The following is a 10,513-nucleotide window of genomic DNA, read 5'->3' as shown; positions in this document are numbered from 1 at the left end:
CCTGTTCGCCGGCTGCTCGTGGCAGGCCACTTCAAAAACTAACACGGCCGAGCCATTTACCATCTACCATTTACCATTTACCTTTCGCAGGAGCAGGAGCAGGATGCCTCTTCCGCCTACGCCTCTCTCTTATTCTAATGAAAAAAGTTGTACAAAAACTTTTCAAATTACAACGGAAATCCGTGAAAATCCTTTTAACAAAGCACAACATGACCAGTCGGGGAGGGGGGAGGGAGTGGCAAAGGAAGAGCAGCGGGGAAGTGGGGCAGCAGGTCGGTCTCCAAGCTGCTGCTGATGCCGCTGCTGATGATGATGATGCTGCTGATTATGATGGTGCTTTAAACAGACATCGGCCCACATCTGCCGTAAGCCGGTACCCCCATCACGTGGAACCACCGCCGTCACCACGACAAACCACCGCCAGTACCACCGGCTGTCGTCCACTTTTGTGTCGCGGTTTTTCCAGCAGAGAAAAGGAAAAGCTGCGACTGTGACTGAAGCCTGCAAATTGAGTTAGTCGCCAGATGGCCAGGAGGCACACAGAAAAAAGATCAATGGTTGGGTTGTTTGATATATATGATTAACAGTGTTTACACGGAGTTGGCGGTTAGTTTCCGTTACAATTTCATTTAGTATACATCTTTTAATAGAATACCTAAATTAACTTACTATGATAGCTCACGCACTCATCACTTTTGTTCTGTTCGATTCTGAAATACATCTACACACACTTTCCCAAGTTTATTTATTGACTGCGGTTCAGACTGAACCTCTCTCACCATCCCATTCGCTGTTTTTCCTGATGTTTCCACAACAGCCGCTGCCGTCGGAAAACTTTGCACTTTTAATGAAATATATTCAATTTTTCAGGTGTTGCAAATATTTAACATTTCGCAACTTTCTGAGTATGGATCTCAGAGAGGGTGAGAAAAAACCCACACCACACCACCAAACCACCAAACCATCCAACCACCCAACGCACCACAACTGCGGTCGCTGAGTGGTTTCCGCGCAAAAAGGTTCAAGGCGAAAAAACGTGAAACATTTTAAATGTTAATTAAGAACGGAACAGAATCGGATAATTTGCATGTGCTCCGGGTTCCTGCCGCTCCATCCCGGTTAATTGGATTAGGTTCCGATTGAAAGTTAACGTTTTCGGGTTTTCGCCACAAATTGAATTAGCTGGTCCGAAATCCGAACGGAATCAGCGCAGAAATCCACACACAATATTTTCGGTTGGCTGTAAATTCAACTTCATTGGATTTATTCCGAGATCGGATTTGGCTGCTGATTGGCATACGAGATATTTCTTTTTAGTTTGAATCAGTTGTTGAATTTAGCTCGTTGATTTTTTCTTAATTTAAACACCACAAATAAGTCACTTTCAAATATTTATTGAGGTATTTGGGGAACATATATATGGCGGTTGTTCGAAATTGAGTTCTACCTTTGGAGTGGAGAAAATGCACGTATTCCCCGTACCGAGAGAGCACTGTACAAATATTTTACCCGCTGCGACCGCTTGGTCTGTGCAAAATACAGACTGTTAAGTGCTGGCGGCCAAGAGTCTTCTTTTATACCGACCAGCATCAATGTTGCGCCTTCAACTCGGTTCAACCAATGTGAGTAAGCTCGGCTCGCCGGTTGTAAACAAACGCCAGCTGTTGCATGAGGCACCCTTTACGTGGCATTCTCTCGCTTTCTCAGACAGCTTTTTCTTAGCCGAGTCGCGAACCAGTTTATGGCACTGCCATACTTTTCATTTTGCCATAAATGAGTAACAGCCAGTCCATCCCACGCAATTGTTCTCTCTGAAGAAATTGCTCCACTTTAATGCCTCAACAAAATGATTAAGGAATTCCCAGAATCATATTAGTAGAACATCATTATTGCAGCGTGTGTTCTATTTCAAATTAGTATCTGAATGTATTGTAATGAGCATTGACATTTCTTGATTTAGATATAAGCCCATCAGTAAACAAATAAATAATTATAATGCATATATATATGCAGTGCGTTTCAGCGTGGTCGGTGCTATTATCCGAACTTGCGATGACGTCTCCCGCCGGTCGGCTTTGGCTCCTTCACCTTTTGAACCCTAATTGACTTCTCGGCCTTATGTAAGGCGACCTTTGGCGGACTCCCCAACAACTATCGCTGATCCAAGGCGGCACGCAATGTCCCCATATCACTGCTATTTGCCGTTTCCATTTATCACTGCTTATGTATTATGTAAATTGGGCCTATAATGAGGCCTATCATTTGCGGAAGCCAGATTGCGGTGGCCAATTTGTTTTTGAAAGCAATTCTCTCATAGGTAGAACATTTCTATCTTCTCCGTTTCCCTTTTCCCCTAAAACAGTGCACCTGCAATACGCTCTAATTAAAATGACAAATACAAAATATACGAAAGCGTTTCATCTCGGTACCTTGGCATCTGGCAACGGGGCAACGGGGCGTATGCGTAATTTTCTCAGCTGGCTGCTTTCTCGCACCCTTCGGGCTGCAATTTTCCACTTTAGGCTGTATCTCGGATCCACGCAAGTTGAGCAATAACAGAATCGTTTACTTGATCATTTGAAATGATAACAAGAGTATTTATGGGTGTGCTGACACAACACGAAAACATATTAAACTAACAATGAAAAATAATTACAGAACGAGGTTTTAAGTTTTTCTAAATTGTGTAAAAGCTATCGGTAATCCTTTTTTGAGCTGCTTATATGTCTTAATATTTAAAAGGTATCTTTTATTCGTCCATTTGCATGTTTTGGCACTCGCGTCTGTTTAGGTAATTTTCCTAAGAATTTAAACTGTGTCAAAGTGCATTAAACAATTGTCGTTTATTTTCGGGTGTTGGAACGTTTGTTTTTGTTAAGGGGCGGAGGAGGGGCGGTGATATATAGGCATCGGCACAGACAGAACAGAGACAGATGAGGCCTCTTTGACGCGTTTTGCTGGCGTCACGAGCGGCTTTCTCGCTCTCTCGCTGTCGCATAAGGTGACCAGAGAATTAGAGAAATAACGTAGAGAACCCTTGCCGCAAAGTGAAAACGAAATGTGGCAAAAACAAAGCCAAAGAAATGTGCCTGGCGGTGGGCTCTTCTTGACTTGTCGCAACTGCTTAATTTAAATACATTGCTCACTTTCTGTTCAATTGGCGAGCCCAGCGGACATCGGAGGAGCCGCTTCAGATCGCGTTCAGTTCATAGTGGATCCCGTCCGAGATTCCGTTCTGTTACAGCGTCCGCTCAGCGTCCGTCGATCGCCAGGCAGTTAAGACCGCGACCTCGCGGCATTCCGGCTGCAGTCTCCGGTTCCGTGTCGCGTCGAGCGTTTCGTGTTGAGGTACCCAGAGCTCCATTCCGATCCCTACACGTCCGAAAACCTTTTCACTTCCGTGTGGGGTGCTAAAGAATGTCTCCAGTTAGGGAACACATTTAATTAGTCAGGTAGTTCCCTTACCAGGTCATTAGTACAGTAATGTGTTATTGATGAGTACATAATTTAATAAATTGTGTTGCTAAATAACATACAAGAAAAGCGTAATTAAAGCAACCCAATATATGTTTCCCAGTTATGAGCGGCTGATATACCCGGCGTGAGGGCCATTCAAATGTCGGTCGAAGAACAATTTAAGCCTTTCCTGCATACAACTTGCATTGTGAATCACCTAACCAGAGGCAGAGACCTGAACAAGGGGCGTAATTTAATTTTGGTGCTCTCACCACTCATTTCTCATTCTGTTTCCAATCAACACCCCCACCTTGGACTTTTCTAGTAAACAAACCTTGAAGTCAAGCCCCCATGAATGCAGACCAAAGCAGGGAAAAGCAAACATTGTCCTCTAACCCCAAAACCCCCACCCCTCTGGGGTGCCTGCCATTTTGTGGTATCCGCAGGTAGAAGACAATCCTCTACAACGGCTACAGCAGTGCAACGCATTTTGAAACTGTTGATGCAACGGCAGCAGAAACTGCTGCGGAAATTATTCCAACTGACTGCATTGGCAAAACGTTAAGTATACGCAGTGGTGTGCGGGCAAAAAAAGCTAAAAGCAAAAAGCCAACGAGTGCGTGCAAAGTGAGACATATCGCAGAACAATAATTATCGCGGGGAGTGCCATCAACCAGCTCCATCCTGGGTAATCTGTGGTTAATCGTCCGAGGTGAGCTCATCTAAAAACAGCCTGGAAAATTACAGAGCGGTGGCGACAAGTGAAACCTGAAATATAGTTATTAAGTTGCCATTAACAGTTGGCTGTTTTTGCAGCACGCCGAGAACCGATCAAGCATTTTCACTAACTATCTCCAACTATTTTTGAAGTTCAGGTTCGACCAACTAAACATATTTTTGGACATATTTATAAATCGTACAACAAGCCCAGTAAAGGGCATTTCTTATGAGGTGTATTTCTTTTGTTTCAATCTAGAAGAGAGTGAACTTTGGGGACGCAGGGTGACCTTCGATCGCTTAGCAAGTTTTTCGCTTTCGTGCCTGTCTATAATTTGCGTCAGCTAAGCGAAACCGAAATGAATGGGCCAAGTGACAGGTTGAATCGATTAGGGGCTCAAGAGCCTAACGCTAAACATTTATAATGGAAGCCAAGAAATGCTCCTTCTGTTTCTACTCATAGATATCGTTCTTTCTCCCTAGCAATCGAAGAAACCCCTGACAAATGTCAAGTTCAAGTGCGCCCATCTCGCCAATATCTGTATATCTCGGATCTGCATAAGTCAAAAGTTTTGCAAAAGGGAAGTGCCAATAAATTTTCTGTCTTGCAGCGGGCAAAAATCAAAGCGACAGGCGAAACTCGTCGCTGCAATTATCTTAATTATCTGCCAGAGATTGGGGGATATGGCGTGGATGTTTCGGCACTGGGACTTTGGGAATGCAATGCGAATAGCAATATGACAACCGAATTCAGCCGGATCCCGGCGGACGCGGAACGATTTGTTTGTTGTGGCCAGGCCAAGAAGCTAAAAATAGCGCTGCCCTATTGATTTGGCCCACTGCCCAAGAAATGGCCAATAGGTTTCGGGTCTTCGGGGGAAAAGGGCCGGGGACTCTCACATGATTTATGAATGACAGGTAACAAGGCGCACTCTCGTACAGATCGATAAAAGTGTTTAGCTTTTAGCGACGAACCCTTCCCGGTGTTCTTCCTTATCCCCAAGGACATTCGGTGGCAATTGCAAAGTCACTTAAATCGATTAGCACCGCTATTAAATCAAATTACCTGGAATGGTTTGGAAAGTGGTTTTGCACTGAGAAAGTAATAATAGTTTTTCCGTAGAAACAAAATTGTATTCTGCTTTGAACTACGTATCTGACTTATGTATTGTATCCAAGCCTTAATTAAATTATTGGCAGTACTGCAAAAAAGGATAATTTCTTGCCGTGGCTTCTAATAATTTCTGCGTGCTCGCCTAGCGGAATTTTCCGCTTTATGATAATTATGGAGCGTCAATCAGCTTTTCGACGGTGCGTGATGTCTGCACCGCGTCTCCATTTCAATTTCAATTTCAATTTCCATTTCGTTTTCATTTTCCTGCCGGCATTTGCCATAAATGCGCCGCGAGAAAGAGAGCGAGATTCGGTCGTATTTATGGCACACAGGACACTCGACTCCTGAGTGGCTTTTCTGAATAAAAAGCTGACCCAGCGAGAGAGTGGCTCATTCGCAGGAGCAAGCTTGAAGTGAACGGTTCGCATTCTGAGGAGCTGAGAGCCAGGAGCAGGAAAAGGATAATCAGACACGGCTGAAAATAGTGAAAACGAAAGCGGAAGAAGGCTGAACCTAAGGCCACGCTGTAAAGCTTTAAAAAAAGAAACCAGGAGTTTATAACCACCTCCTATTTGAACCCGAATTTAAGGTCGAGCAGGACCTGACACAGTGACAGTTGACCGCTGACCCGGACTCTGAAAAATCGATTATCCGTGTGTGTGCACAACAGCCCGAGAGTGCGAGTGCGAGTGCAGTTCAGCGTCTTAAAGAGAGCCAGCACCACCCTCCGCCCGCTTGCGAAGGTCAGCCCTTCGATTGCCTGATTGCCAGAGCGGTCAGTTGCCAAAAGCCACAACAACGGAGCCGTTAACAAACAATCGCCGCAGCAGCGAGGAAGGAACAAGGCTTAGAGGCGGCACGCAAACGCCGCCGAACAAAAGGAAGACAACGCCGCACCGGTAGAATGGCCTACCTAATCAACATCCTCAAGTTCAATGTGAAGTACTTAAAAAATCAATAACTGGACACCAGCACCGACCGACCAACCAGCCAAACACATCCATTCATTCCGAAACAGGAGCAGCTGCATTTCAACTGAAACACAGGGGAATCCCCCAATCGCTAGCTCTCTCTCTTTCTCTCGGTCGCCCTGTCTTGCTTGCTCCTCTCTTGGTTTTTGGTTCTCGGTTTTGTCGCCACCGCTCCGCTGCGCCTTAATCTGCGCCACCGGGAAGCTTGGACACTTGGACAATGGAAATGGAAAAGTCTGACAAATTTTCAGATTACCTCTTCGCCAAAATGGGTCCCCCCACCTCAACTGAGCTGCCCCCGAAGACCACGGAACGCAGCGATGCCCCCGTGGAGTTGACCGGGTACCGCAGGTGGCTCTCCGAGAACCTAATGCTGCTGGTCACCCTTTCCGGAGTTCTCCTCGGTGTAATACTGGGTAAGTCCAATTAGTAGTGTATGTACACTTCAGGTCAAATGGACGATTTCCAAACGACGACCTAATTTTAGTGAATACACCATAGATTTATTGAAATATTCCATTAATATACTACTCATCCGATAGGACTTTCGTTGCGGCCGCTAAATTTACACGGGGACTCTATCATGCTGATCTCGTATCCTGGCGAACTGTTTATGCGCGTGCTCAAGCTGATGATCTTGCCGCTGGTGATATCTAGCCTTATTGCCGGATCGGCCAGTCTGAATGCCAAGATGAACGGCAAGATAGCGCTGCGCACGTTGGTCTACTTCGCCAGCACCTCGTTCTTCAACGCTGCACTGGGAATCGCTCTTGTTATGCTTATCCATCCTGGAAATCCGGATCTGCACAATGCGGACGATCGATCGACGGATCGGCGGGCAGTGAACCTTCTGGATAGTCTTTTGGATTTGGGCAGGTGAGTTAAGCGTGCTAATTCCTTCTTAAAGCCACCCTAAAATGCTTATAGAAACGTGTAGAGCTATAAAACCTGTTAGCATCCACAGTGGCGCCCTCTACATGTCAACTTAAAGCAGCAACTAGTGTCTTACCGCGGCAAGCAGTTCAATTCGTTATTACCAATAAGTGAATATGCGAACGCAACTGCTTAGAGCAGTGCAAGCAAAATTGCTTTGCGGTTTCAAAGCGTTTTTTGATTGTTTAACTATTTCTGAATAAGATTAACCTTTTTACCATTTATCTTATATTTATTTTTATTAATCTATTATGTGTGCTTTTCTATCCCCCAGGAACGTATTCCCGGACAACCTGTTCCAGGCCTCCATTCAGCAGGCGCACACCGTCTACTTGCCCAAGCCGAGCATCCTGCACGCCTTCAACGAGACGATGAATGACACCTTGGCATCCGGATCGGAGGCCCAACGTTTGCCTGAGGATCTCGCGGAGGAGGTGGTGCTGGTGAGGGACATCCAGTACCGCAGTGGAACCAATACGCTGGGCATCGTCTTCTTCTGCCTGGTGTTTGGCACTTTTTTGGGAACCATCGGCCAGAAGGGTCAGGTCGTGGTTGACTTCTTTGCCGCCATTTTCGAGGTGATCATGAAGATGGTCACCTGCGTGATGTGGCTGACACCTGTGGGCATTAGTTCTGTGATCGCTGGGAAGATACTGAGCGTGGGCGATTTGGGCCTGGTGATGTCGCAACTCATGTGGTTCATCGTCACGGTGGCCATCGGCGTGTTCATCTACCAGTTTGTGGTGATGCAGGCCATATATTTCGTCGTCGTGCGTCGCAATCCGTTCAAGTTCTACGCCGGACTCATCCAGGCCATGCTTACCGCCTTCGCCACGGCCTCAACGTGAGTTCTGTGTTCATTCGGGGTTTATAAGTCCTTGGGTCTATAATCTGTTGAATCTGTTTGACCTTTGATGGAAGTTAAATTTGCCTTTAGCAAAGGGAAACATGTATAGACTTTATTCGGAAAATTTGTTTGACAAGATTATGTCTTAAAAATGAACTTGAAGTCCGCTCATAACATGAAGTGAAATAACCAAACGAAGTTATTGGAAAGTTTTTGAATAACCCTGATTCTGAACAACTTTTTTTTTACAAGCCACAAAATTAGACTAATAACTTTAAAGTTTAGAATCCTTTACTGCTTTCTTTAAAAGTTCACTGACTAGGAGAGTTCCTTCAGATTCCGTAGGAGTGCGTTAAATATGTGTTTTTTCTTTCTTTCGGTATTTGCCACGACCCGATGTATCCGAACTACCCACTAACACTCATTCACCACAAAAAAAATGCAACACACTCCTCGACAAAACTGCGACTGCCACGCCCCTTAGCGCCGCTGCCCTGCCCATTACATTCCGCTGCATGAACGAGAAACTCAAGGTGGATCCGCGGATCACGCGGTTTGTCCTACCGATCGGATGCAACATCAACATGGACGGAACGGCCCTTTATATCGCAGTGGCCTCGATATTTATTGCCCAGATGAGCGGCATGGTTCTGGGATTCGGCGAGCTCCTCACGGTGCTCCTGACCTCCACGGCTGCCTCCATGAGCTCGGCCAGTGTTCCGAGTGCTGCCCTGGTGCTCCTTCTCGTGGTGCTGACCGCCATTGATGCTCCTGTGCAGGATGTGACGCTCCTCTTCGCCGTGGACTGGTTTGTGTGAGTATGGATCTGATTTGGATTCCAATGTAATTCCACTGCGAAAAAGCTTCATCGAAGGTTCTTCTCTGGCAGGGATCGGATTCGCACCACCAACAATATGCTGGGTGACTGCTATACTGCAGCCGTAGTCGAGGAGTTGTCGCGAAAGGAGTTGATGGCTTTGGACGCAGCTTCCGTAAACTATCAGGTATGAAAAACTAGTAGACGACATTTTACCAATCTGATGACTATCCCTTCAGGACATGCCCGCTGGCACTCCCAACGGACATGGACACCACGATGGAGGACTTCTCGAGGGGCAGACCGAGCTGGAGACGAACAGCAAGTGCGTTATGACTATGACGGACTCGGTGGTGGTGGACATGAGTGCGGTGATGAATAACGTGAACCTCCAGCAGGAGCACTGTAACCGCAGGGTCTAGAATGTTCTGTATACTCCAGACTCGAATTTAGTTCGTCAGCATCAGCTCTATAGTCCCAGAACCGCCACCACCACCACCACCACAATTACAACACCTATGATATTCACCACCAATAGACCGCAGTGTTCCCCAACAAACAAATTTTTGATATAGGATCTTTAAACAACAAGCGATCGGATATACTCGTATATCGAGAGACTGTCTGACGAACCCACCCGCATTGAATTTACTCCTCTTTTGGACCAGTGTCGATAGCAATTAATTAGCCTGAACACTTAAAGGACTCTGCATACGTAAATATGGAAATATGGAATATTCACCTTGTAGGACTCGCATAGGAATATATATGCCACATATAAGCACACACATCTTACCTTAACCCAAAAGACGAAGAACGCAAAGCGCGCGATTTTTGTGATCTGTGCATAATCTATGGGTATTATTTTGTAAGCTCGATTGTGATGGGGGGTCACCACGCTGATTTGTTTTATAATGTTGCTAATTTATACGTTATATATGTGTTGTTTGGGTGTATTTTGAGAGATCAATGTTTAAGTTGATTGAGGGATAGAAGTAGAATCGCAGGTTGTACAAGAAGCTGGTCTAGGTTTAGTTTTAGTTGACCTCCTATTTTCCTAAAACTCACGTTTGGTTATACATATGTACGTCCCAGATGAACAGTTACCCACTAATGGATATAGAATATCACTTACCAATTACTCATTTTTAGTTACTGATACCAAATATCACACACGCATTCGTAGACTGATAGCAGACTTAGTAGCGATAACAAATATGTATCTGCATATATGCAATACTATCTAACCAATATCCGACATTCGATTGTACGCAAACGCATACGCTGAATACAATAAAGTTATTATACCACCTAATTCAAAATAATTTGTAGTTTAAGCTTTCTGAGCCGTTTCTTCAGATAACACCCAATGCAACGATGTGTCTACAACCAAATGATTATCTTTATATTTATGTAAGTTGGCATTTTCAAAAGAAGTCAATATTTTCGGCATTGCATCATAATTTATACCCATATTTTTAGCCCGAGCTTTCATGTATATGGGGATTATTTTTAGAGGTCATCTGTTTTTCCCTCTTGAATGGACTTCCACACGACCGTTTACATCAAACATTTTGGTGATGTATTATTCAGAGACTAAGTGGTCTATTTATTGTCCCGCTAATTATCTGTCACTAGATTGAGTATCTTCGTATTCA

General features: G+C 45.0%; 1 protein-coding gene across 3 annotated transcripts; it reads left to right on the top strand.

Moving 5' to 3' along the window:
- The first annotated feature begins 3,150 nt into the window (after window positions 1-3,150).
- LOC120455138 (excitatory amino acid transporter) lies at window positions 3,151-10,177 on the top strand. Of its 3 annotated transcripts, none has more exons than XM_039641052.1 (8): window positions 3,151-3,348; window positions 3,903-4,168; window positions 6,510-6,674; window positions 6,801-7,134; window positions 7,466-8,035; window positions 8,523-8,852; window positions 8,928-9,042; window positions 9,095-10,177. In XM_039641052.1, exons 3-8 carry the CDS (start codon window positions 6,527-6,529, stop codon window positions 9,275-9,277), a joined length of 1,680 nt encoding a protein of 559 aa, XP_039496986.1. In that variant the 5' UTR covers window positions 3,151-3,348; window positions 3,903-4,168; window positions 6,510-6,526; the 3' UTR covers window positions 9,278-10,177. The 3 variants fall into 3 exon arrangements, with proteins under 3 accessions (XP_039496986.1, XP_039496993.1, XP_039496978.1); XM_039641059.1 differs by having other exon boundaries at window positions 3,151-3,452; XM_039641044.1 differs by lacking the exons at window positions 3,151-3,348; window positions 3,903-4,168 and having other exon boundaries at window positions 5,679-6,674.
- Window positions 10,178-10,513: the final 336 nt, after the last annotated feature.

Source organism: Drosophila santomea, chromosome 2L (assembly GCF_016746245.2).
Source record: "Drosophila santomea strain STO CAGO 1482 chromosome 2L, Prin_Dsan_1.1, whole genome shotgun sequence".
Lineage (NCBI taxonomy): Eukaryota > Metazoa > Arthropoda > Insecta > Diptera > Drosophilidae > Drosophila > Drosophila santomea.
This window is presented reverse-complemented; position numbering and strand designations above follow the sequence as displayed.